Below are 27,964 nucleotides of genomic sequence, written 5' to 3'. Positions count from 1 at the left end.
TCAGGTTACAGACTCCGCTAACCCAGAAATACTACCTCAGGTTAAGAACTTTGCTTCAGGGTGAGAACAGAAATCGTGCTCCGGCGGTGTGGCAGCAGCGGGAGGCCCCATTAGCTAAAGTGGTGCTTCAGGTTAAGAACAGTTTAAGGTTAAGAACGGACCTCCGGAACAAATTACCGTATTTTTCGCCCCATAGGACGCACCGGCCCATAGGACGCATCAAGTTTTTTTGGGGGGGAATAAAGGAAAAAAATTTTATTTCCCCCCCAGGCGCTTGTGGTGCCGGCAGCGGGGAGAAGCACTCTCCTCCCCGCCGCCCGCCTTCAGATCAGGTCCGGGGACAGCGGGGAGATGCGCTGCGCCTCCCAGCTGTCCCCGGAGCTTGTGGGGCAGGCAGCGGGGAGAAGCGCTCTTCTCCCCGCCACCCGCCTTCAGACCAGGTCCGGGGACAGCGGGGAGACGCGCTGCGCCTCCCACCTGTCCCCGGAGCTTGCGGGGCAGGCAGCGGGGAGAAGTGCTCTTCTCACCGCAGTCCGCCTTCAGACCAGGTCCGGGGATAGCGGGGAAACGCGCTGCGCCTCCCAGCTGTCCCCGGAGCTTGCGGGGCTGGCGGCGGGGTCTCCCCTCCGCCAGCCTCCAAACCACTTCGGGAGACAGCGGGATGGCGGCGTTCCGCCTCCCTCTGTCCCCGACCTTGTGGGGCTGGCGCTGGGGCTCTCCCCTCTCACTCTCCAGGCTTCAACGAAAGCCTCATTCGCCCCATAGGACGCACACACATTTCCCCTTCATTTTTGGAGGGGAAAAAGTGCGTCCTATAGGGCGAAAAATACGTTAAGTTCTTAACCTGAGGTACCACTGTAATCTTGGATTCACTTTTACAGGGGGGAAAGAAACACAACTTCCAAGAAACAAGGTGTAGAATTGACCGCATCCCTTAAAAGCAATACTTGAGGAGTGCTTTAGCAGCCGAGATTTCTACATGCTTGACAGAATTATATGCATGGTGCTGGGTGGAGAAAGGGGATGTTGGCAAAGTACTGAGGATTAGATTATTTTGCTTGAGAAGTTGCGAAGCCGACATTAAACTTGACATCTGGTGTACAGTATGAACCAGAGGAGGCCCGGGTTTCAGCAGGAAGTTCTAAATAAAGCTGAGGTAGGTGTATGGCAAATGGAACATTACTATTGTGAGTATTTTTGGTTCCTTCCCCCCCCCCTCAAAAAGCGACTTGTACTGTAATACAAACATCTGTTCCCAGCCTTTGACTTTAAAAGCCTCGAATAAGCAAAGAGCATTTGTTTTATTCAGTATTCTAGAGACACAGTGATGCTGAATTTCGCATAGGTTGCATAGGTTCTTTCAAATGACAAGGGACCTACTGAACTCCTGCCTCTCTCCCCCCCTTCCCCCATTTTTGCAGATGATTATCACAGCAGTAATCGTATCCATCAGCATATTGATATCGGGTGTATCACTCATGTGTATGAACAGATCTGGAATGGAAGCCAGCTATGAGGTGTTGACCCAAGATTCCCAACACAGTCAAACAGAGGAAACAGAAAGGGAATTTAACGAGCGCAGTAGATCTCCAGACAGTTCTTCTCGTTCACTGGTGGACCCTTCAATGGAAAGAGGTATGAGAAATCCTTAATAGAAGCCTGGTTACCTTTGACGGCAATAGGGGATACTAAGGCCTCTGTCAGGCGATAGTTTTCCATTTTGTTTCGACCCAAGCATGCATGTTCCACACCTAAACTTGTAGACATTGCCACTTGCGATCCCCCGCTCACCTTGGCAGTGATATCTGAATGCCCACCTCAAATAATGTACTGCATTCGAATTGCAAACCCATTGCAGGCAAATTTAAAAGAGCATAATCTTGTCTTGCTGTCACAATACCCTCTAGAAAAATAGACACCTTTCTAATCTGCCATTTTTCCTCTAGGGTGCTGTGAGTGCCAAAAGCCGAATAGGTTATGCTGTTCTGAAGGAGAGCCAGGATCCAGTCGTAGCAGCGCCCGCGATAACTGCACGACATCGATTGAGACAGGTGAAGCACAACTGTAGTATCCTGTGTCTTTCACGCCCGTTTACAAATTTTAAAAGGAAGCATGTGAAATTGCACATGTGTTCATTAAGAGGCCTGCATGTGCACGGCCGAGAGTACACCACCCACATTTCAAGTTACGAACCTTTTCACATATCCGTCCCGTGAAGGGGGTCTGTGCGCAGGAAGGGCAGAGAGGGTCAGTGGCTGTTTCCCTTTTCTATGTGTGGACTTCCAGCTGCACAGTTAATACATAAAGGGAGCTCTTATGGTTGAGTTTGGTCGGTGTGTGTTTTTTTCCTTCAGAGCATCATGCATCATGTGTGTACTTCGTATTCATGTACTGCCACACGGATCTCGGAAAATTATTTGATGGTAACTGTGGCCAAACTGATAGCAAGCTTAATTTCCAGTTAGTAGAAAAATAAATAAGCCCAAAAGTAACTTTTGACAGTAGGGGTGTAGGAAGTCATTCACTGCCTCCTGTTATTATTTGGGTGAGGGTTAGAATTGGGGGAGGGGAGGAAGTGTAGCTTGCTTTTGAGACAGCTGGAAAAGCTAGGCATCATCCCACTAACCCCTTTGCACTTTCTGCATGTTAGTATATAGGCACTGCATATAGGGACATGGGTCATGCTGTGGTCTAAACCACTGAGCCTCTTGGGCTTGCCGATCAGAAAGTTGGCGGTTCAAATCCCCAAAATGGGGTGAGTTCCCGTGGCTCTGTCCCAGCTCCTGCCAACCTAGCATTTCGAAAGCACACCAGTGCAAGTAGATAAATAGGTACTGCTGTGGCAGGAAGGTAAAAGGTGTTTCTGTGCGCTCTGGTTTCCGTCACGGTGTCCTGTTGCCCCATTGTGCCAGAAGCAGTTTAGTCATCCTGGTCACATGACCCGGAAAGTTGTCTGTGGACAAACGCCAGCTCCCTCGGCCTGATAGCGAGATGAGCACTGCAACCCCATAGTCGCCTTTGACTGGACTTAACCGTCCAGGGGTCCTTTACCTTTTTACCTTTTTTTAAAAAAACTGCTGCACCATCTCCTGCAAGCTTCAGAGAATATTCTAAGAGGCTTTATATAGGATGGATAGAAAACCATAATGTTTGGGGACGGCAACTCCCTACGTTCTTTGTGGGTCTATAGAGGATCGCACAACAAAAGAAGCATTAGCAGAAATAAAATAGATTTCACCTGTTCGTCAAGGAGGACAGCACAATCTTTGGCACAGTGAACGACTTGACTAGAGAGATGTGTGTGTCATTGGTTAACAAGTAAGGAAGAGGAAAGGAGCCTAGGCCTCTTGAATGACTCACCTATGTTAGCAGGAACTATCAGTGCTAAGATTGGCAGCAGAAAGTTATCCAGTGTTCAGCTGCAGCAAGCTCCCTGTATGGGAATTTGTTGACCTCTTGCTGCCATCTGGTGGCAGGAACGATTTTTGCGGTCAAGAACTTTTGACGCTTTCTAGAAATACGCCGAATTCAGCTTTAGAAGTGGAATTCATTGTAGTATTTAGCTATCGATGTATATGAGAAACGAGGTCCACTTGCCAGTGCTATTTTTCTAAAAAAAGAGGTGCCGGAACTCACCACAAACACCTTCCTTGTTCTCTTATAACAGCAATGGTGCTGGAACCGAGTTCCTGCTGAAAAAAAGCCTTGTCGCTTGTGCAGTGAAACCTTCCTGCTTCCTATCCCCGCATACCCCATAAATCTTTTCCGGGGTTTCACCCAACCCTCCAAAGCGGATTGTGGGGGAGCCCTACTGCACACAACTTCATTGAATCCCACCCTAAATTCTATTACGTTATGTTTCACCTATGGAATTTGACATGGGGGCGAAGAAATAAAATGCCAGCATGCTGATATTCAGCTTAGTAAGGCTACACCATGTAGAAAGCATTGTGGGTCGGTATGTTAGTGCCAGTATTTCCTTTCTCGTTTCTCTCCTCCCCACACCTGGCCAGGAAATTTAATGTTGGATTAAAAGCCTGTTCCAGAGAATCACTTTAGTGCTGTTTTAAGCTATTCAAGTGGTAACTGCCCCTGTTGCTTTGTAAGGTCACAGAAATAGGGTAGCTGTTGGCCTGGGTCAAAACTCAAGTCTTTCACTCCTTGAAGCAAGCAGCCAATATAGTCTTTCACAAGCAAAGGGTGTGTGTGTGTGTGTGTGTGTGTGTGTGTGTGGAATGCAATGGAAAAGAAAGGACATAGTTTATTTTTCTGATTACTATTCTCTAGTGGGGGGGGAATGCTTTTGCTTTAACAATATGATAGGAATCAATACAGTATTTACATATCAATTGGGCAAAACAGTTCAATGAGAAACTTAACATGTCGCACTTTAATGTTTTTCAGCCAATCGGTGCTTAAGTCCATGCAGTTCTCAGAGCTGTGCCTTGGTCCAGGAAGAGCAGCTTCTGCAAACTGGAGACAAGCAGCTGGCTAGACATGTGCTGCTGTGCTTGCTTCTCATTGTCGGCCTCTTTGCTGTAAATTGCATTTTTTTCCCGCCTCGTCTGATAACTGTTTTAGTTCATTGATTCACACCAATATTTAGGGAAGTCAGTGCAGGGAGGGGAAACTTTCAATGCCATTATAATTTATGCAGCATTTTTTATTTGCTGCATTTATATCCCATCTTTCCTCTGCAGAGCTCACTGCATCATTCTCCTCCAACCCCAATCTTATCCTCACAACATTCATGTCAAGTAGGTTGCTTGCATTTGCACTGAAATTCTAGAGGTCCTCAGCAATGCACAGCGTTAGAGTTCACAGCAGGTGGACCAGTGGTCTGTGATATCGTCATTTTCCTATCTACTCTTCCTTAGTTGTGTTAATATAAGAACATTGCATAAACCCCTTGCATGGAATGATGTCTGAAGTGACCTTCATTAAATAGTGATAAGCCATCTGTTGAGGTGCAATGAAGAGGTATTGCACAAAGAGTAGCTGGCATGGCGTCTTTCACATGTTCTGGGCTACATTTTCCCTAATCTTGCTGACTGGGTCCAATGGGAGTTGAGTCTTAACAACCTCTGAAGGACACCCTGTTGTCTACCTCTGAAATAGGCTACCACACCTGTAGTCATGCTTTCCTATCATGCTTTCAAGTGTTGGTATAACAGCAGACAGCATTGGAGTGATAAAGAGATGGGCTGGTGGTTCCAACAGCTGTGTATTTAGTGAAATGAACATTTCATTAAATTCTTGGGCGTGGTACTCGACCAAATAGTTTTGTAAGTCGAATGAGTTGTGCTTGGACAGTGGGGCTCCCCTTGTGTGCCCCACCATATCCAAATCTGCTCCATAAAGTAGTGGGAACCCCAGAAGAGATTAAGAGGGTGCATTGGGGTGGGAAGGGAGAACATTCTCTTGCGCGGAGACAAATCATTGTGCTGATGGAATGTTCCCCCTTAGTGCTACTTTGAATGCATAAAACCCATGGCTTTAATATATTAGTACAGAGACAAATGACTAGTAGCTTTCCATTGGAAAAGCATTTTGTTAAACAGATGTACATTCCACCTCGTTGCAAGCTCTAAACTGGATTCAATAAAAATAACAAAATTCACACACAAAAAACGTGAAGCTTTAAAAATATTTGTTCTTCTTGTCTTCCCCCAGAATTTATCCAGCTGTTTGTGGTGGTTGTTCAACCAAGAACCTGGAAGACTCTATGTGGAACTACAATTCTTTTGCGCTGTATTTAATTTTGGACAGGTAATATTGACTCTGACATCACATCTCTGATCTTACATTCACTTGACTGAGACAACATCTCACTGAATCCAGTTAGCATGCATAAGAAGATTGGGATAAGAAGAGTTTGCCAGGAAGGGGGGAAGGGGACCCTCTTTGTTCCTTTTCTTATTATGAACTTGAAGAAAATTATGTTGAAAGTACTCGCTCTGTCAATGTGCTCTGACAAGTTGCACTGGGTTCCTGGCTGCTCTTTAAAGGGAGAGGGGAAATACTTATTTCCAATAGACAGATGTTTCATTAGCATCTGTCACCAAGACAGAGGATAGATGGATGTTTCAGCATTATCAGGTGACTGTCATCAAGGCCTGCAGATTTCAATTAGTGCACATTATTGAAAGTAGTCATTAACTTGTAACTTAGGTATTTGTACTAGCACTTATTTTAATTCCTGCTGCTGTTACCACATACACACTTGTGAGAACGTGTGTGTATAACCTGAAGTAAAATAAAAGCCACAAAGTGTCTTGTGATACCTTAAAATTCCTTCGATTTTAATGGTCTACTTATCAGTGTTTCTTTTTAAAAAAATAATAACAATCCTTTTCTTTTTCAGGGATTCATTTCTTTTGGAATTTTTGGTTTAGACAAACATCTTATTATTCTTCCATTCAAACGGAGGTAATTTTCCAAATAAGTATATGAATGTGTTAATAATGCCAACTGTCTTTCAGATTTGACTCCCAACTAATGTTATTTCTGCCTTCTCCTCCGTGCAGCTCTTAACTTTTGTACCATTCACGAAACAACATTCACATACATGGAATGGGGCTTTCTCTTCAACTCATTCTCTGTGTGGCCCTCTGTTCCTGAGAATCTGCTATATGGGATGGGGGGGGTGTGGCTTGAGGATGGTAGGAGATATTAATACAGTGGGCAGGGGTGGAGTTTACAAATTGCTATCCTTACATGAACAGAACAGCTTAGGATCCAAGTTATAGTCACCAAATGATGAACAAGTGTGTATTAATCAGCCCAGAGGGTACAATCACACCTCGGAAGTCGAACAGAATCTGTTCCAGAAGTCCGTTCGACTTCCAAAATGTTCAGGAACATGGCTCCTGCAGCCATCGGAAGCCGCGGAAGTCGTGATGGTCGTTTGAGTTCCAAATAACATTTGCAAACTGGAACACTCACTTCCAGTTTCGTGTGGCGTTCAGGAGCCAAAACGTTTGTTTCGCAAGACGTTTGGCTTCCAAGGTATGACTGTACTTGAATTCAGGAGCAGAAATTCACACCTATTCATCCCGTTTTCTATTCCATGTACAATTTTTCTAAGGCAAAAAAACAAAAATTCTCATACTGCTTCTCCCTTGAAACTAATTATTTTCAAAGACCTGATGTGATAACTCATTTATACATAATAGAAAGATAATGTACGTGGATATTTATAATAAGACGTTCCTATTTGGTATTTCTTTTTATTTGTTGTAATATTTCAGTGGGCTTGTTTCAGATTGACTTTTTCTCTCTCCAGGTTTGAATTCCTCTGGGGAAACAGGACATCGGAGCGCAGGGAATCCACTGTACCGGAGGAAATCCGGATGACGTGCCAACAGTTTGTTAATTACCACAAAGAGATGTGTGTCAGGAGCATTGTCCAAGACAGAAGGTGGGGCTGTATATCAATGTAAAGATTTATTCAAACTGTTTCTATTCTTGGATGATGGGTACACTTTGCAATCAGTTCTGGTGTCCTAATCTCTGAGTGTTTTGTGCTGGAAACACTTCCAAATAACACTAAATATGCATGTGAAAGCCTCTAGACTTGGGTTTTGTTTTCTAATTCCTGGACTAAGGTATGCTTGGTCTTAAACCAAAACGACAGGAAATCATTTTCAAGATTCTTTTTCTGACTTAACATAAGTGTCAGACTAGTGGAAAGTGGCTGGCATTGCTGAGGGATTCTAAGGAACCAAAAATTCAGTGCAGTTTTGAAATTAGTGATTAAAGTGAGTGCTGTCTTGAAAGGTTTGGTGTGTCGATTCAAAATGGCATGCTGTTGTATCCTGAAACTTAAGACAAAAATCTGCTCCTTGATCTCAGCAACCATCATACAAAATTTGCTTATGATACCTTAAAAGATCGTCTATATGCCTAGAGAACAAACTTCTTTCCAAAATAGATAGATCATGCTAGTATGCTCAAATTATAGCCAATCGTTTTACATGCTGATCGAAAACAATTTACAGTACATCTTCTTAAAATACATTTTAATAAATATTTTTATTTAATTTTCCAGTATAACACAAAAAATCCCCATATCATAAATATAACCCCTCCCCTCCTCCTGAGAACAAAGTAAAGAGTTCAGCCAAATATATCCCACTACAGTTTGGCATGCATTGGCAGAGGTTGGATGGAATTGGTTTCTGATATGTAAGTTATAAAGGCATGTCCTATTTCTACAACAAGGTCCTTTTCCATTTGTTGCCTATTCAGTGTTTTTAACTGTTTAGTCAGCTTTTCCAGCCCTTTTGATTTCAAGCAGGCAACTGCAAACAATCCAAACCCTTCCCATTTTGTGCAAGCAATGGATAAGCTGCAACCATTAGAAAGTCTTATTTAAAACATTTGAACCTCAAACATTTAATGCAAGAACTCAAAAGTAGTGGTGGAAGAAGCTACTGTTTTCTAACCTGTCATCCTCCACATAGTAGTGCATCAAACCAAGAAATCTTGGGCTTATAACTCTCATCAGATGGAGTTCTTACTGATGCTACTCTTGGAAAACTTGGTGGTGTATTTTTTAATCACTTTAGAGTTCAAACCTATTATGTACCTGAAGTCCTAAATCAGGTGGGGATCTATTCATTCAAGAAGCAGCTGATTAGCAAAAGGGGACTTGGATGTATCCCAAAGCGTGTAATTGTGGCTTCTAACTCTGCAAGATCAGCTGCAAGGAGACCAAAGCAGAGGGCCTGGGTGGGTGTATCTCAGCAGAAAGGTACTTACATTCCTTAAGAGATATTCAAAATGCTGTCCACACACCTTGCAATTTCTTGCATGCAATCTTTGGGATGCAAAGTTCATTATTAAGTTTGAGGCTCTGAATAGCTGTAAGGCAGGGCTTGCAGTCCCAACTGTGCATTGTTTAGATGTTCATTCACCTGCACAGTCAGGACTGAGGAAGGGTGTTGGAGAAAATGGGATCTTGTGTCCATGGGGCAATAGCTGTGTGTGTGTGTGTGTGTGTGTGTGTGTGTGTGTGTGTGTGTGTGTGTGTGTGGTGTTAGGGCTGTATGATTATATGTGGGTCTGGCCTTGTCCACTCTGAGAATGCAGCCCCCACAACAGCTTTTCACCAGGGTGCTGCAGCCCTTCGCCTGAAAGAAAGTTCCCTACCCCTTTCCCAAATGAGAGAGTTGTGTTTGTCACGATTTTTTCAGATATAAGCAGTGAGGTTTCCAGTTCAGGATTACATATTTCCCAAAAGTTTTGTCTTTTGGGATAAGGGGTATATAATAAACTTACTGAAAAGGAATTTTAGAACAGTAAGATGGCTTGAGTGAACAACTTAGGACAATTCTGCTGAATTCTTTGTTTTTTAAGTTCTGAAACGAAATGCTTTTTTTGTTTTGTTTTGAGTATGTACATTTGTAGAGTGCCCTTATTTCCATACAGTGGTGAAATATGTGCCTTCTCTTGATCCTTTCTCATATACGTGTTTTGCTTCTAATGTTTTTTTTCCCTCTCTCCTTCTCAGTTGAAAGTCCTGCATCAGTCCTCTTCTGTTGTTGTTGTTTCTTCTTCTTCCATCCTTTTTTGTGTTGGCTCCGCTTCACTTCACTAATCCAAATAAATTTTTGCTCTTCGTTCTAATAAAAATGCTGATGGGTTCCTTCTTTACGTTGGTTTGCTGCCTTGTGTAGTTGGTCATATTGGCTTGCTCTAACTCTCTAACACATGCTTCCTTACAAGATAAGCAGAAACATTCACTATCACAGGTCAACTTCTGAACAATACCCTTGTGGCCGTGGGTAGTTTTTCTCCCACTGTGTCACTGGAAATAGAACTTGATCTTTTTTTCTTCTAAATGTTGTTCTCAGTATCTTGCATATTCACGACAATTTAGGGGAATTAAAAAAGTTCAGTTACTGTTCTTATACGGTAATAGAGAATTCTCAATTTAAGTGTGAAAAACAAGTTACGTAATTGCATTAAAAGGTAGCTAAGTCGCCATACAGTCCCCCAAGGCAGCACTTCACCTGTTTCAAAGCTCCTTGCTGTATGAATTGCCATACAGGATTGTCATCACCCTGCCAGACGGATGCATTGCAGGCAAGTGGTGTGTGCAACTGCACCGGCAACTAGGCTAGAGGGCTTTTCAATGGACTCCTGGTGATTTGGTAACCTTGACTTAGGGGCCAGCGGGTTTAAATGGCTCTCAGTCGGAAGAGAAAGCTGCACCAGACGTTGTGCTAGTGAATGTTTGAAAGGTGGCAAAACGGTCCCTGAACAGTTCCTCCTTTAGACTGTAAGGGGGGGATTGATCGCCTGTGTGAATCATCATCATCATCATCATCATCATCGTTTTATTTGTATGCCCCCTTTCCATAGCTGAAACTGTGTTCAAGGCGGCTTACGACGTGACAAGATTTACACAATTACCAACATAACAAAAGTCATAAGCAATAAATAAAACGCATCAAAAATACACAACCAAATGGAAACAATTATTAAAAGAAATACTTAGCTAGCATGTAAAGATGGCATAATTATATTTCCCACGTTCAGTCCCCAGCATCTCCAGGTAGAGCAGGGAAACCCTGGAGAGTCAGTGTCCAGTGTCATGGCCTAGAAGGACCCTGACTTGGTCTAAAGCAACTTTGAATGTTTCTCCATTTTTTAAATGCAGGCACGCAATCCTCCCCCTGCAGTCTAAAACGGTACAGTCCAAGAACAGGATTGCTGCCACTTCTGCTGTATATTGTGTGAACTAGGTAGCAATCGGACTGATTGAAACGTGATTTCCCCTACTCTTTCCGTCCTTTTTTTGACATGGAGTGGAGATCTTAGTTCGTATCACTATGAATGTTGAACCAGTGGTAGTTCATGCTATACTAACCCACATAGAGTGTTATTTTATGCATATGCTGGCTTCAAATGACTTGTGCATGCATGTTGACTGTGACTTAGAAAAAAGATAATCCAGGTTTGCAAACAAAAAAAAACCCACAACCATGCTTAACTATACACATGACCTCCTTTTTAACAATTCTTTTAACTGTCATGCTGTCTTTCCTTGTTTCTCCCTATTTTTCCCCTGTTGTCTTCACCCATCAAACAGTGGTGGTACGAGATTTACAGAGCATGTGGGTGAATCCTTCCTTTGACATACAGGTGTGGCACAAAGACTGTGGCCGGGGTCTTCTGTGGCTGTGACCTGGTGAACTGGCTGGTGGAAGTTGGCCTTGCCTTAGACCGTGGGGGAGCTGTGGTGTATGGAGAAAGACTGGTGAAAGGAGGCATCATCCAGCACATTGCCGATGAATTTGAGTTCCGGGACGAGCAGTTGTACTATCGCTTTGTGCCTCGGAGATGTGTGGCAGTAGAAAGCCATGGAAATGAGGATGCACTTTGAAGCTAGCCAAAAAAGAGTTGCCCCAACTCTGTCCTGACCCCTAGTTCTCACGCTCTTCTGTGATGTTCTCTTAGTGATAATATGGTTCTGTTTGTGTCCTACCCAAAGAGAATTAACGTCTCATGTGTTGAATACTGACTAATGAGTCATTTCAGGGAATTATTTAAAATATTTTTGATTTTTGACCTATGAACCGCTTCCCAATAGTTTCCTTGCCTGTGCAAGCAGTACTCTGCAAAAGTCTGTATTTGAGGAAAGTGTTGTGTTCTCCAGTTTAATTCTGTTTTTGAATTGTGATGCACTGGCAAAACAGCAAGGGATAGTTACTCAACACATTTTGGCCAGTCTGTTACTCCCTTTTGAACATAAAATCCTCTATTTGTGCTGACATAAATGAGACTGTGAAGATTGTTGTGGTGTCTGAGGATTAGAATTGGGAAATAAGCAGATTTTTGCCATTAGCAGTTCTTGGGTGAACAAGCCAATCATTTTAAAGAATGAAAAAGTAGACTGCAATCCTGTGTACCATCAAGCTGCTCAAATTCAATTGAAATCAGTGGGGTTTTAAAGCAGCCTCTGTGCAGCACTTGCAGCCTAAGCATGATTTGTTTTCCTAGCCTCATAAATTGCTCTGAAACAAGAGGTTGGCTTACAACTTCTGAACATTGAGCCATTTGTTTTTACAAACCTTAAAGTAATAAACAGATTCTGGTGTCTGTGAGGTTGTGGTTATTTTGCACTTCTAAATTAGACCAATAGCCTATAAAGACCAAATACTTGAATTAGATTTGGGTACTACTTTCAATATGCAGCTTAAATGAGTTATTTAAGTTTGTTGGATAACCTTATAATACTGATTTGAAGGACTCTTGCATCTTCACAAGGCCCCTTAATGGGCGATGCTCAGTTAAATGCCAATAAACCCTCTCATTAGTTTCTCTATTTTTTATGGTTGTCTACATAAAGGAACACTGTATTTTAAATAATGCCCTTTATTTTTTAAGTAGATACTAGAGTGGTCATTTTATTGACCATTTTATATTAACTTAATTCACTGGAAGGAACAATTTGCCGTGTGACTTTTGTTTCTTCACCTACAGTCATGAGATCTGTTATGTTGCCTAACCCTTTTTTGCCAGATGAGTGATGTGTGTGCTTTATTTTTATAGAGGTATGGATCGAAAGAGTATTCTTGGACTTGTGGCCGTTCGCCTCTGATAGTAGGGAGTCGGGGCTAGCCGCCTAGTCAACATTTCAGTAGCCACAACTGCATGAATATGCATGCGAAATGTACGAGTGAACCACTTCCTTTTGCTGTCAAACGTGTAATCTATTTTATGTCAACCTTACACATGAACTGACAGGCCTGTTTGTATATGTTACAGAAGAAACACTATCTTCCACAATGTAGAAAACTGTGTTTGGTATAAAGTGTGGCTTTAATCTGATCTGCCGCTGAAATGACAGGAATGCATTACAATTACATTTCTGTGGCCAATCACGCTTTTGTCTAATTTGGGAGGAATTATGGAAAAATGTGTTTTGGAAGTCGTTGGCATTTCTGCATTTTTGTGCTCCAGTTTCTCAATAAATCCAGATGTTTAACCTTGGTGTTCTGTACATTCCTTTTCAGAGTTGAATAAAGTTGCTGCCTACAGAATTAAGTCCAACATAATTATGTACTTGCTATTTTGCAACTCACCCAGTAGTTATTTCCAGAGGAGGGGGAGTTTTCTCACAAAGGTGACCCAAAGCAAAACATTAAAACCCAAGTATAACAACCAATTACAGAGCACTCTTGGTTCTCTGCACAGAATTGCAATTTATTTTTTGGCAGTAGAAGCGTTTGTGTTTTAACACAGCATTGCCATTTCCTACATATATAAACTGAAAAAGTAGCATCTTTCCATTATTTTGAATTTCTGTTGCATAATTTTAGCTTTATAGCGTACCTTTGTTCGAAGAAACAGTAAACAGGCCCCTCATTGAAGTGAGGGCATCGAAAACAATCCTCATTTACAGAACCTTAGTGACTTTCACCTGAAATAACTAAGAATTTATTCCTTAATTTTCCATTGGTTCATTTAGCATTCTACCATTATTCTTAGCCTAAGTTCAACACAGGTGGCTACATAAGGGCACTTAAAATCTGTATCCACGACAGCCAAATTTCAGCCATAACAAAGATCCAACAAAAGCATTGAAATTTTAGTCACAATTACTAAAGCTTGTTGTTTTCGATGGGACTTCGTGCATTTAACTTCTGTAGGACTTGTTCTTCCCTAGCAAGTCAATTTTAAAAATTAACCATTCACAATTACATTCTGGGGTGTTTCTTTTTAAAGTCTCCAACCTGAAGTGACAGGACTTCTAACTTCAAGTAAGCAGACTGCACTAGAAAGCATCTTGAGGGTCAATATATTAATATAATATCACACTATAAAGTGAAACCAGTATTTTTCACATTACCGACTTTCCCTGAGTTAAAAGAGAAAGCCATGCTAGAATAGGCCCTTCCACATTTAAATACTGAGAAATCACAACTGCATTGGTTCAGCTGGGAAGTTACACACTTGCTGCCCCCTTGAAATTTCACAGTGCATGTATTCTTATAGTAAAGCAATCCAATGGAGGAATGGAAGAAAATTCTGGCAGAAGTCCCATCTCCACAACCCTACCAGCCTGGGCAGAAAGTGGCTGTAGTGCTACGATGGGGAGAAACGCACACCAGTTTCAGTGCAGAATATACGAAGAGGAAATATCTCCATCATTAAAGGCCAGTATTTGGAGGTTGCTCAGTGTGGCATTTGCTCACTCATTATGGAGATGTTGTACTTTGGGGGGGGAGAGAAAGGGTTAATAGGCTGACCAATAAGAAATCCCAGGGGCAGAGCCTAACTTTAAGGCTCAACACAGGGGCTTTGGCAGTTAACGTATTTTTCGCTCTATAAGACACACTTTTTCCCTCCTAAAAAGTAAGGGGAAATGTGTGTGTGTCTTATGGAGCGAATACAGGCTGCGCAGCTATCCCAGAAGCCAGAACAGCAAGAGGGATCGCTGCGCAGCGATCCCTCTTGCTGTTCTGGTTTCTGGGCTTCAGAATATTTTTTCTTGTTTTCCTCCTCCAAAAACTAGGTGCGTTTTATGGTCTGGTGTGTCTTATGAAGCGAAAAATACGGTAGTTTGGTTGGTTTCTTGTGGGTGGGAGGCATAAGATAGTGAGTTAGAGACAGAGAGTGAATCGGATTACAGTGTTTCAAAGTATTTAAAACTTGTTTGCGTTCACAATAAACTGGAATCTTTGTTAATACGATACAACCTGAGTCTGAATATATTACCGGGGAAACCTGGTTGGTGGCAGTGGAAGAGATAAGCCGAGGTGGTGCAAGGTCAATAGTCCGTGGAACGACCGGGGGCCCTGTGCGAATGCCGCAGTCAGTTACACTCCTGAAACCTAATTCAAAATTTCCTTGCTTGCTAGTCTGACTATACCCATATTATAATATGCTATTTGGCCAGAGCTGGGGATGTGCAAAGAACAAAACCACTTTGAGCAGTATAACAAATTACCCAGTATTAACTTACGCATATGCCTGGATTTCATCTTCTGTGCAGTTTGAAAAAAGATTAACTGCTTGATCAGCATCAAGGCTCCCGTTCTGTAGAATATGCTCCATTTCCTTAATCTTCTCTTTCTCCAACTTTCGGATCCGTTCCAATATCATGTCCCCCTTTTCCTATTAAAAAAAATTAAATTAAACTAACAATGTAATGCTTGAACATATGAACTCTTCTAAAAGTTATTTCATCCACCATTAAGAGGTTCAGATCAGCCTACCCATATCTGGTGAAGACCTACACAAAATGTAGCAGTGCATCCCCTAACGGAAGTGCTGCTTCTCTTCACAGGCTTCCAGCAGACTATGAAGCAGCCTATTGATGTCTGGAAATCATAGGGAATAACTTTCTTGTCTTTCCCACTATGTTAAGAGTTAAAGGACTAGGTTAAGGGAGGACAGCTAAGTGCTTTACTGCTACTTCTTTGGGGGGAGGGGAATTTTATTAGCCTTCGAGCACACATTTCTTGCTCCCTACCCCCTAAACTAATGTCTGTCCCTAGGATATTATAATAGGAGTTCAAGCAGGTTAATTTCCTCCCTGCCTCTCTGCCAGTTTGTTTTTTAACTAATGGGTTCAAAATTATGGGGCTCAACTGCGCTTGGTGATAAGACACCTGCTAGGCTCAGACTGTCTACATGACTTATAGTTGCTGCTAAATAGACAGCTCTGACCTACGGGCCAAATTTGGCCTGGCAGGGATCCCAATTTGGCCCACAATGCCGTTCCTCACAAAGCTCACATACCTGATGTCATCTGTTGCGTTGGGGGCCGACATAGCTACAAAGGAATAATCGGGGAGTGAAAGTGATCTCCCACCACTCATCAGTGCATCTTGCTCTGATAACCTTAAAGTGGTTTGCATTGAAACAGCTGCCAAAATGGAGCTCTTTCGCTCCTGTGTTAGTGGCGGTTTCAGTGCAAAGCACTTCACGCTAGTGAAGCAAGTTGTGCTCCTACTGCCTATTAGCTTGTGGGCAGGGAGTTCAAGCCTGCTTGAAGGTGGCATTTCCCAAGCTGGCTGTAGGGAAGCACTGCACAAGTGACTTTGGCAGGTTGGAGGAACAACTCACCTGTCCATCATCTGATCCTATAATGACATCAGGTGATTGTCCCACCTACCTGTCAGAGTTGGCCTGCAGGAGAGGAAACAGATAAAGATTTGGCCTGCTAGGTGGAGAAGATTACCCATCCCTGGTGGAAAAAACTTTTTTAGCTCCACCTCTACCTGCAAGAAAGCAGTGTACAGTCGTACCTTGGAAGTCGAATGGAATCTGTTCCGGAAGTCTGTTTGAATTCCAAAACGTTTGACTTCCAAAGCATGGCTTCTGATTGGCTGCAGGAAGTTCCTGCAGCCAATCAGAAGCCACGGAAGCCCCGCCGGATGTTCGGCTTCCAAAAGAACATTAGAAAACTGGAACACTCACTTCTGGTTTTCAATTGTTCGGGACCCGAAATGTACGAGTTCAAGGGTGTTCGAGAACTGAGGTACGACTGTTATTTTGTTGCAAGACTGGTGTAAGTCACACAGTTGCATCGTCCACCCACAACCTGCCACATAAAGATAGTGGGCTGAACTGGTAAGCATCAATACTCTCTTCCCTCTCTCCCTGGGAGCAGACTTTCAAAGAGTATTTGAGTTTAGCTGACTTTGCTTGAGCGTAGGAAACAAGATCAAGTAGCATATGCTAATATCCTCTTGACCTTTCAAGAACTATGTTTTGGCCCTGTGACTGAAAGGTTAGATGCCAGAGCAGTCTCTCTCCATCCGGAGACTGAATTATTAAATTACATCAGCATGATTGCAATGGAACAGATTAAAATAAAAATCAGTGTAAGGATTTATGTAAAGTCCATACCCCTCAAACCCCCAGAGATTTAACTTAAATTAACACACCTTAGAAGACTCCATCACAAGAGCTGCACTTTCATGTTTTCTGTAGAGTTCGTGTCTTCTGTCTGGCTTTGTCTGAAATCGTGGTTGCTTTTTAACTGGATCCTCGGGACCAAACACTGGGGAGCTGGTTTTTAGCAACTGCGTAATATTTGGCACAAAAATGAAAGGTTTAAAGACAGACCTAGAGAATAAATTGAAACACCAAGTGAAAAGAAAATTAGCAAATGCACAATGAATGCTGCTTTCCACCACGGACATTAAACTATTTCCTAGCACACAGCCATTACAATATCTTATCTGTTTACTCCATACAGTCTACAAGTGAGAGTTTCTCGAGCTACTCGTTTTAATCAGATGTACTCAGGAGTATTTTCTATTAAAATCAGACAGGATGCACTGTCCACTAATGGCTGCAGTGCCTAGAAGAAAGAAGAGAGATTCTAGCACGTTTCAAGACTACCTTTTCTCAAGGGAAATCTTTCATGTTTCCTCATAAGACTTGCTGAAGTCTCACATATTTCAAAATGCATTCAGCTTCTTCAGGAAGAAGGGTGGGATGCAATTTGACTAACTAATAAATAAGACAGTTCACATGTAACACTTAAGCCCAAGGGATGGTTTGGTAAGAATGAGCAAGAATATGGGTACTCAGGGAGAAAATTGTGGCTGCTTCGCTCCTCCTCTGGTCCTACTGCAACTGCTGCAGGACGCAGAGCTAAACTATGGTATCATGTTACACCTGAACCCAGGGTCATAGTCTGTCTCCAAACAAACAACGAGCTGTAACCAAAGTTTGTTCTTGGTTTACCCTTTGTGGTTTGTCTGGGGGCTGTTTTTTCATGCAATATTAAACCAAACCAGAGGAGAAAAATGGTCACAATTTTCTCCTTGCGTACCTGTATGCTTGCCCATTCTCACTAAGCTTAAAGGTAAAGGGACCCCTGACCCTTAGGTCCAGTCATGGCCGACTCTGGGGTTGTGACGCTCATCTCGCTTTATTGGCCGAGGGAGCCGGCATACAGCTTCCAGGTCATGTGGCCAGCATAACTAAACCGCTTCTGGCGAATCAGAACAGCGCACGAAAACGCTGTTTACCTTCCCGCCGGAGCGGTACCTATTTACTTGCACTTTGACGTGCTTTCAAACTGCTAGGTTGGCAGGAGCAGGGACTGAGCAACGGGAGCTCACCTCGTCACGGGGATTCGAACCACCAACCTTCTGATCGGCAAGTCCTAGGCTCTGTGGTTTAACCCACAGCGCCACCCGCGTCCCTCACTAAGCTTAGTGTTATGTCAAAACAAGGCCTTAATCTCCAGCCCTTTTGTGTGCTTGAGTTTTTTATGGCTCTTCTTGGTCCTGTCTGTGTGTGAAATAGTTTCATCCATTATGGATTATATTTTGGACTTCAATGAAATTTGGGGTTTTATGTTTAACATTGTTAAAGGTCGATCGTGAATAAGTTGCTCAAAGGAAAGTTAACAGGGCTAGGAATTTAGTCTTTATGATAAATTGTTAAGAGTCACCTGTCAGGGTCTGGAGTTCCAGTGAAGAAATGGATGCAAGGGAGGCTGGTTTCCTGAGGAAGTATGGAAACCATGCTTCCAGTGGTCATAAAACCTCCTTCCATATTAATGCCGCTCTCCTTATCCCGAAGGATTGCCATCATTGTCTCAGCTGTTATTGTGCCTATGCAAGAAAAAACATTATTCGTTTCATATGCATATTTAACATAGTTTACTTAACAGCACCAATTCAAAAACCACATGCATGTCTGGTTCAAACTAAGGAACAATTAGGAAAATGATAAGTGAAACATGAATGACAGAATCAAAGAGGGCTCCACCATTACACTGTCCAAAAATATTCTTTCCCATGGGTACTAAAAATTAGTGTTGAGACATTAAAGAGTCATCCAGTTTCAAGCCTCACAAGATTTTCCAGAAATGTTCCAGAGAGAAATCACTTCTTTCTACATTAAGCGCCCTTCTGTATGAGACAAAGAATTCATCTGTCCGGCATCCTATCTCAAATAGTGGAAAATCAGCCTCTGAAAAGCCGACAAAATAATACATGAATGGCTATCATATCTGTGGCAGTGAATAGTTTAAATGAATTACGCACTGTGGGGTTTGTTTGGGTTTTTTTGTCTCCTAAATTTATTGTCAGTTAATGATACTGGATAATTCAAGTTCTAGTGTAATATAAAAGTTGTTATATACTCCTTAACCTTTTTTGCTGGACTAAAAGAAAACTGACCAAATGTTTCAGCACAAAAAAGGTGTTCAAACCTCTTAATCTTTTTTGTTGTCATTTTCTGTACCTGCTAGAGAATGGGGAAATTATTTTTCTCTGCAACGTTTTTGGATTCCCTGAAGAATCTCACAAAACAATGGATGGCTCTAATCTTTTAAAATATGTATTTCTCATGAAATACTGCTTTATGACATCTTTAGATGTTAAATTTAATATTGGAGGAAACAGAAATAAAATGAAATTGGTGGCTACATGTCAGTGTACTATGTATGGCCTTCTGTGCTCCATTTCCCATCCCAGTCAGCCAGCATAAAAGGGGGTTTGCAAATAAAAATGAAGAGAACCCTACTACATTTGTTGGGGAACTACCACTCTTCAAGGAAACAAAGTTTCCCTAAATGTGGAAAACTTTTCTCAGTGCTCTGAGGAAGAACAGAAATGTAAGGTGATATCCAATTAAACAATTAAGCTAATGCAAGGATTAGAGCTAGTGCAACAGGACTTCCTCTCTCTCCTCTCCCTGCTGTCCCCAGATCTGCTGCAAGAGTTGGGAGAAACCCCACAACAGGTTTAGGGAGGAGAGAGGAAGAACATTCCACTGTACAAGAAGAAATCCTTCTGCTGATAGAACAAGTTGCATGGTGCTACGTTGAATATTTTTTTTAATAAAAAAAAAACCAAACTCAAATTCTAGTTAGAATTAAGCACACAGATGCGAAGCAGTGTATTTAAAATAGAAAATTAGATACAATGCATTTTAAAGATAATAGCAATAAAGCATGAAGAAGTACTGAGCAGAAAAGGAGCTTGCACATCTCTTTTGGCGGGGAGTGAAGTGTGTGGGAAGAGATCCATCCATGCTCTTCTCTTTCAGGGTGCTTACTGTTAACTCTCAAAACCAGGAAGTCTCTATTATCTGTACTGCAAGGGTTGTATTTCAATGAGGTCTCTAGCAATGTTTGGCATAGCTGCTAGCCAGAACTCAAAAGTCAGAAGGGCTTCTGGCTGCTGTCCCAGGAGAAATGGGGCAGAATAAGCATGAGCATTAGAAAGTAAGACTGGGGAAAGGAGTGCTCCAGAAGAATTAAAGGTTTTGATTGAAAGAGGGAGGACAAGTCTAATAAGTGAATGAAAACAGAGAGAGAAAATTGGGCTAGAGGAGAACTACACATGGCCAAGCATTGAAAAGGTGAGAAAGGCTGGAATTTATCTATTCACTAGAAATAAGCGGCCAAATACTTGGCTACCGGCCTCTTTGATCTGTATAAATGCATCTATCTCTGTTTTATGCTATTTACATAAAAATACTTTTCCACTTTAGATTTCCATCATTGCCCACCTGGTAGTTCAGAATACCCAGTGGCCATTTTACAATAACAATCTCAATATTAAAAATAAATCCTCTGCACCAATTTTGGAAAATCTATTTTTTTTTATAAAAAAAACACCTGAAAGTACTGAAATTTTTTAGAGACTAGTGCGTTACAATAATGATTCATTCAAGGTATGTAAAAAAGAAACAGCTTAAACTGCATCTGACTGATAACTTGAACACCTGGTGTGACTTAAAAATGGTTGAGGTAAGTATCTGAAAAATGGGGATTTAGAATGAAGGCACTGATAGAACCTCAACAAGGCCATCACATTAGACAGGTATTAAACATGTTCAGTATTCAGAACCTACAATTCCCCAAATGAATGTAGGATTTGCATGATCACAGGGGTATTATAGCTTCAAGTAATCCACTAGGAAGCACAGAATAACTGCTACAATTGGGGGCGGCAGGGCTCAGCAGAATGAATATTGAAACAGAGGAGTGCAATTTTATTTGGGCTTATGTTATTATTTTTTCAACACATGACTATACATGAAATTTTGATACACGTGTAATAAGCAAACAATACCAAATGATGGCTGTTATAAGGATCACAAAAGTCGGGGGATGTTCAAATGTGCTCTTCTAGTACCCTGTGTTGTTATATTCATTTTTCTAAAGCCAAAGTCCTAAAAACATGAGATGAGCCATTCTTGAAAAGATGAGTCCTGTCTGGCCTTCAGGACTCTGCAGACCACACCCTGCACAAGCCCTGCTCTACACTCCCCCTGAGCACTTATGCCTGACTGAAATGTGTCCTTGAAATCTGATAATGCTCCTTGCTTTCCTGAATGAAGAACAGAGAGGGATATCTCATGTGTAGAAACTAGCCTGCTGTAGAATTCACATATGTTGCTCTCCCCACTGACCTTGTCCAACCTGTCACCAGCATGTGGCCCCAGGAAGTGGCCCAGAGGGTAATGTCACTCTTGGGCTACAAAGGAGTTCCCTGCCCCTGAGCTAGGGGCAAGTATGGCCTAAATTGCTCAGCTGTTGTATAGGCCTTGGCTGAGCCAAAAAGCCAACTACAGAATCCTGTTCAAGCCGACAAGCTTTTTTACCCGGTTCTTTGCAGGTTCGTAGCAAGATGGTGCAAATGCTATTCTTCTATCCTAGTAGAATCACTGTAAATATTCCATGTGGTTCTTGGATCACAAGCCTGCTACAAACATCTTCTAAGCATTTAAAGTCACTCATGATTCAACAAAGGTACCTTCATGTTTCTTCAGCAGTTTATAGCCTTCACAGTATCTGCCTCTGGTAGTAGTCATTCTGGCAGTATTCACGTATGAATAGGTAGCAGCAAAATCAAATTCTTTTTTTCCATCCCACCAGCCTTGGCTTATAGCATAATTCCTTATTTCTGGATGCTCACGCTCAATCTTAGTTGTTATTGATAGCTGATTGGAAATATTCCGTACTCCTTCTGTTGAAAAGTGGTGAAAACAGTATCTTAGACCGCAATAATAAACCTACATACTAGGGAGTGAGGCCTGCTGAACTATAGTGGGGCTTTTTTCATGCATAGGATTGTACTGTTAACCTTACTACCCAAGAGGCCCCTTAGCATGACCCAAAAGGCCTCCCCAAACTAGTAGGCATTTGGGTTTAGGGTCAATAACATCCTCATAGGAAACAGTTGTCTCCGCCCCTCATTCCCCAGCACTTGTGGTATTTATTGTCCCATACAGCACACATTCTCTTAATATATGCATTTTTGTCTCCATTGTTTGGTTGGAGAACTGAGTGGCAAAATTTGAATAAATACAAATTTCATGGGATGGCTATGTTTCAGTTCTCGCATAGTTTCAGAAAGTGCAAATTTGATATGATTTTGCTTTGAATGCGAACTGAATCGAATTTCTCCCCCTTCCCTAGTGTTGGCCCTGCAAATATGGAATTCAGTTTCATGTGGGATCAGGCTAGGCTCATCCCTAGTTAGTTTCAAAACAGGCCTAAAGACCCATCTTTTTTACTGTGGCCTTTAGTGGTTAATGTTATAAGGAGTTGTCGAATGGTGTTGTAGTATTGTTTTTGTGCTGGCTCTTTAGCAATAGTTTGCTATAGATGTATTAAATTGTTTTAGCTTGTATTTTATTATGATTTTGATGTGTATTCTGTAAGCTGCATGGAGAAGACTTTTTTTTTTCTTGAAAAGCAGGTTATCAATCAGCTAAATAAAAAATGAATTTCTTCACCTCTCCTCTTTAGCATGTTTCAGACATTGCAACTGAACTATGGTTTGAACCTCACGCTTGTGCTCTTCCTCTTCCCTTTACATGTTCCAATACCCTCCTTCACTTTCTGGTTCATGATAGCTATAGTTTGCTGTAGCAAATTGGGCAAATTATAGTTTACCATACTTGACTCCAACACAGAATTGCAGTAACCAAGACTTGCTCAATTCCAACATCAAAGCATACATACTTCCTGGTTTGAAATAATTAAAGAAGGGATTTGAAGTACATGATGGGAAGAGGAAGCCTGCAAGCCCAAAGCTTGGAACCAGCAGTCAATAATGTTTGCCACAACATCTGAAGCTGACCTTCATGTATTTATTCTTATTATTACGACGACTACCACCATCATCCACCAGTTTCATCTTGTTTTGTTAAATCTCTGCTGGCAGATAAGAGATAAACAGTTCCTCATTTGAATGAGGAACTAAGCTGCCTTTCTATGCAGCTTAGTTCCTCAGCACCAGTTATACCACTTTTATCACCAAAATTTTCTATGTTGAAGCAGCACAAACAGGTTATATACACTTATAATCTGAGAAGAATTTAATTAAGTGAAGATGATTGTCCATACCTTCTACTTTCTCTGCAGCCCAATACTTTCCAGAGGTTTCCAGTATCCAAGCTTCCTTTCTGTCTGCTATCAGAAAACTATTATGGTATGTAAATGCCATATGACTCTCCATACAGTTTCCACCTTGACCATACTTGTCCAGCAAGTCAACAATGACACCAACAGCTTTTTCTGCGGTATTAGCTCTTTCCAGTCCAAGCCTAAAACCATACCGAAGTGTTACCTTTTGGGAAAATTCTTATGAATGTTGAATTTGCATATTATTGCACATTTACTCAGTGAGTTAGAAAGTTGCCCATGTATCTCATGTCCTGGATAAGGCTTATTACAGTGGGTGCTAATGTAAGTTTTTAATGATGAAAAAACTTATTCCCACAGAGAGCCTGTGAGCACCCACAGAACTGTCATTGTCCACCTAGTATGCATGCCACTCCTTACCCCCGCCCAAAGCCTAAGCCTAAAAAGATGGTTTAAAACAGGTTAGGAAGGCAAGTGTGGCAGCTTAGTCTTGACTGCCTTTCTGCGGGGTGCTAGAGCTACAGTTGCATCAAAGCAGATGTTTCTTACATTCAGCCATAAGTTGTGACTGACTAGACTGGCAAAATGAAAACCAGTGGTGACAGCTAGTTAGACCATTGAACTATAGGTCCTCCATTGAGGGAAGAGGTATGTTTGAGATTTCTGTGCTTAAGAACTGATCTGAGCCAAATCTAGAGTGAAGAAAGCTCTTACAATACTAAGATTTTTGCACTAGTAAATAAACACTTAGAATAAGGGGCCGACTTCCAGAGAGCAGCATCACAAAACAGGGTGTTCTGCTGCCACTACATAGATGCCAACACATATGAGTAGATCACCAAAAAGTATGGGTCTGTCTTATTAATTTTAGTATTAAGCGGGATTTTCCCTGCAATACTGTTTCTATTGTTTCTTGATATCAGCAGGGGGTCTTTCTAAGAAGCTAGTAGTCTTCATAGTATCTACACTAGGCAAAAAGAATCTGTTCCATAATCAGGTAACACATTTGTTTTCCTGTCTAGCAACAGCAGTAGACCTAGCATTCCGCTTCAAGGCCTAATCTATCCAAAGTCCTATGCTTGATCTATTCCTTTAAACGACTGCATCATACGTGAAACAGCAAAATTACAACTTGCTTGTGTGAAAGTGTAGGCGATTGCTTACACAAGTTATCAAATGTTGATTAAAGACAATCACGAGGGATCAGTTCATGTGTGAATCAGTCCATCAAGTCTCGCTTTCTACATTTCAAAATTGCATTTTATACAGCTAATTTAAATCGTATTGTCTGCAAACCTGACAAGATCCATGCCTAGGAGGGCTTCATCGTCACAGACTTCCTCCTTCCCCCACACTGCTTCATTCCCAATGCAGACTCCATGCTCATTGGCCCCCATTTCAGCACCCCAGAGCCAGGAGGGGCGACTCAGAACAACGGCATAAGTTTCTGGTGCTTGTTCAATTTCTATATAAGTACACTGCAATAAAAAGAATTCCAGAAAACACATAAGAAAAACACTTCCTGAATTCTACACAATGGACTGGATTTAAACTGATGTGAGTGGACTTCCCAACTTTTTGCCTCCCAAAAAGGCTCTCCAAATTGTTGGGAGACAATCGAATAGCACTGAGTGTGAGATGGGAGCCTGCAATATCAGGAGGGAATAAGTAAAAATCAGATTCTTCAAATTCCAACCCAGTATTTTTACTGAGCCTGGTATTATTTTGAAAGCTAAACCACAGCTTAGGGGTAGAGCAAATGCCTTGCATGCAAAAACTTCCATTTTTAATGCCTAGCCTCTCCACATGGGGCAGGGAAATTCCCATCTAAAATCTGGCAGAGCCACTGAGTTAAATGTAGGCAGTACAGAACAAGACTGGCCTGTGGTGTGACTTATACAGCAATGTCCTGTCTTCTTAAGAGATACTATGTCCACTCCCGCTAAACTTCATAACTGACATTTGTGAATGGCTACCAATTCCGGTCAGTTGATGCATCAGCATGAGATTTTTCTTTGGCGGAACTAAATATTTGTTCCACTACTTTACCCTTTAAAGTGGGTCAGCTAGTTTTTTTTGGGGGGGGGGATAAAGAAAAAAAAATATTCCCCCCCCCAGGCGCGGGGCTGGGGCGGGGGAAGCCCGAGCTTCCCCTGACCCCAGCTCCCAGAACAGGCTGCTATCCGCAAGCCATGGGAGCCCGGCGGGAAGTCGCGCCGGGCTCCCAAGGCTTGCAGAGAGCTGCCCGAAGCCCGGGGTGCGCTCTGCTGTGCTCCCCGGGTTTCGGGCTGCAGGCTGCTGTCCCCAAGCCTTGGGAGCCCGGCGGGAAGTCGCGCCAGGCTCCCAAGGCTTGCGGAGAGCTGCCCGAAGCCCGGGGTGCGCTCCGCTGTGTTCCCCGGGTTTTGGGCTGCAGGCTACTGTCCGCAAGCCTTGGGAGCCCGGCGGGAACTCCCGCCGGTCTCCCAAGGCTTGCGGATAGCTTCCTGAAGCCTGCATTCGCTCCATAGGACGCACACACATTTCCCCTTCATTTTTGGAGGGGAAAAAGTGCGTCCTACAGGGCAAAAAATACGGTATATAAAAAAGCATCCTAATATGGTTGTGTTATTTTTCTAAATGCTTTGATCTTACCTCAACTTTTTCTCCTGGGTCATGACTTGCAGCAGGGAAGTACACAATCTCCTGGACTTCATCTGACGGCCTATCTGAATTTTTTCCAAAGATGATCCTGCTGCCAGTTGTGGCTGGAGGCAGAGCCACAAAAGTATCACAGGAGGAAGGTTCAGTGATCACGGAAGCCATCCTGGAAAATTATGTAATATGATAAATGACCAGTGAAGGAGGAAAACTATGGGAAACACTAATACTTGAATGAAAACACAAGGTTGTATAGAATTTTATGTTCCTTTTCCCCAAATGATGGTGCCACTTATATTAACCCCACAATTCCCACTATTATGGAGAGGTATCAACATTCTGGAGATCAGATGGCCTTCCCCATAACTGTGTGCAAAATATTTGGAACCGGGGACACAAATAATCATGTGTGCACATGAGACTTTCGGAAGCATAGTCTGTTGCAGCAAAACCAATGAAAAGTCTTGTGGCTCTGTAAAAAGTGAATCAAATCCATGTGCATATGGGAATAGGATATGGGATTGTAAAATGTGGGTCTGATAAGTTATAAAATTCAATAGGTACAGTCTGTGACATTCCTATGCACATATAAAAAGAACAGTGACCATGAATAACAGCAGTAATTGGTGATAACATAACCCTCCTAAATTAGTTTCGTAAAACTAAATCTGTAGTGGGATAAAAAAAACCTTGGAACTGATTTGAGTCCTAAACACCACCATCAAATTTACTGATAAACTCTATCAACAATTCAGACTTTGAGGCTCCCTTTCAAGTTGTTTGTTGTTCTTGCTGTTGTTGGGAAATGGTGGCTTTCAGGTCAGACGGTACGTCGTGTGGCCTTTTGGCTCCACCAAATACATGTTTTCCTCCATCTAACCTGCCTGTTGAAGATTAACATTTGATGCATCTGACAAAGTAGCTTCTAGTCCATAAAAAAAATAATAATAATAATAATAATAATAATTTTTATTTATACCCCACCCATCTGGCTGGGTTTCCCAGAAAAGATATGCTACCGCCCCAATAAACCTGTTGTTAAATTTGTTGCAACAAAAAACATGACATACGTTTTTGTAGACCAATATAAGTCCACAAAAACATTGTTGCTGCTGCGGCTGCTTTAGTTATTGTTGTTAAATTTGTATACCACTCTATACCAGTAGATCTCAGGACAGTCCACAACATAAAATTACAATATAGAAAGCACAAAATACATAATAAAACAGGCTAAAATGCCACGGGCTTCGGGATTATTACCCTGCAGTCCGGATGTTATCCAAAAAGATGAGAGGGGTTAAGAAAAAGTGGTCGTGGCACTTCAAGAGTCTTTTTTTAAATGAAATGTGGCAGATAATAATATCCTGTGCAGACTTGAGCTAGCCCCAGACTAACTCGGAAAGCGTCCCAACATTAAAAAATTAGGTTGACGTTTACCTAATTTGAGATTACGAGAGACAGCCGCTTGTAAAACACAAGCGCAAAGAGTCACGGAAAAGATGATGTGCTTAACCAAGCTCCCAACTCCCCGTGAAGGCAAACACGCGTGTTGCGACTTCCACACGTCGTTCACCTGTGACCATAGCGAAGGGATTGTTTACGTCTGAAGGAAACCGGTTAAGACGGCTCTTTGCTTTTTCATGTTCACAAGTGGCTACCTCTCCGGAAACCTCGTTTGAGGTTTCAACTGTCTGTTGGGATATATCTGTCTGGGGACTCGGTCGGCATTCATTCACACGTGCTGGGTCAGACAAGCGGGGATTTAACGCTGCTGCGAAGCGGCAAGCGAGGAGCTACAGCGGAGCCTACCCGTCGCGCGAGGCCTTGGCGGCCGCCTCTGCTTCACGAGCCTGGCTTCGTTCGGCCTCGCCCGCTTCAGGCCCGCTTCGCGTCCCCGCCGCAGCTCTAAGGCGGAGTAACGGGCAGAAGCGGGAGGAGGAGCCGTCCTCCGGCCTAGGCCCC

General features: G+C 42.3%; 2 protein-coding genes and 1 long non-coding RNA gene across 7 annotated transcripts in view; 1 reads left to right on the top strand and 2 right to left on the bottom strand.

Annotated features, from left to right (window-relative positions):
• The window catches only part of GPR155 (G protein-coupled receptor 155), a 36,933-nt gene extending 23,936 nt beyond the window's left edge, over positions 1-12,997 (top strand). For 2 of the 3 annotated variants that reach the window (XM_083628451.1, XM_083628452.1), the window contains exons 10-16: positions 1,422-1,635; positions 1,947-2,051; positions 4,405-4,538; positions 5,674-5,769; positions 6,365-6,429; positions 7,286-7,420; positions 11,099-12,997. In XM_083628451.1, the coding sequence (XP_083484577.1) occupies positions 1,422-1,635; positions 1,947-2,051; positions 4,405-4,538; positions 5,674-5,769; positions 6,365-6,429; positions 7,286-7,420; positions 11,099-11,144 (795 nt within the window). In that variant the 3' untranslated portion in view covers positions 11,145-12,997. The remainder of the gene's footprint in view (positions 1-1,421; positions 1,636-1,946; positions 2,052-4,404; positions 4,539-5,673; positions 5,770-6,364; positions 6,430-7,285; positions 7,421-11,098) is intronic. The other variant, XM_083628450.1, reaches the window with a different exon arrangement.
• LOC310743494 lies at positions 10,329-11,092 on the bottom strand. Its single transcript, XR_014539050.1, has 2 exons — positions 10,577-11,092; positions 10,329-10,499 (listed from the first exon to the last, which is right to left on the bottom strand). It is a non-coding gene; the product is annotated as an uncharacterized lncRNA (long non-coding RNA).
• A 197-nt stretch (positions 12,998-13,194) lies between the features above and the next one.
• SCRN3 (secernin 3) lies at positions 13,195-27,928 on the bottom strand. Of its 3 annotated transcripts, none has more exons than XM_083571091.1 (8): positions 27,812-27,928; positions 25,997-26,168; positions 24,662-24,843; positions 23,348-23,547; positions 21,750-21,962; positions 18,431-18,593; positions 16,908-17,088; positions 13,195-15,129 (listed from the first exon to the last, which is right to left on the bottom strand). In XM_083571091.1, the coding sequence occupies exons 2-8, from the start codon at positions 26,165-26,167 to the stop codon at positions 14,974-14,976; spliced, it is 1,266 nt and encodes a 421-aa protein (XP_083427217.1). In that variant the 5' UTR covers position 26,168; positions 27,812-27,928; the 3' UTR covers positions 13,195-14,973. The 3 variants fall into 3 exon arrangements, with proteins under 3 accessions (XP_083427217.1, XP_083427219.1, XP_083427218.1); XM_083571093.1 differs by lacking the exon at positions 27,812-27,928 and adding an exon at positions 27,576-27,693; XM_083571092.1 differs by lacking the exon at positions 27,812-27,928 and adding an exon at positions 27,440-27,577.
• Between the last annotated feature and the right edge of the window lie 36 nt (positions 27,929-27,964).

This window comes from Podarcis filfolensis (genome assembly GCF_964270895.1).
Source record: "Podarcis filfolensis genome assembly, chromosome: 1".
Taxonomy (NCBI): domain Eukaryota; kingdom Metazoa; phylum Chordata; class Lepidosauria; order Squamata; family Lacertidae; genus Podarcis; species Podarcis filfolensis.
The sequence above is the reverse complement of the archived record's forward strand: the minus strand, read 5'-3'. Positions and strand labels throughout refer to the sequence as shown.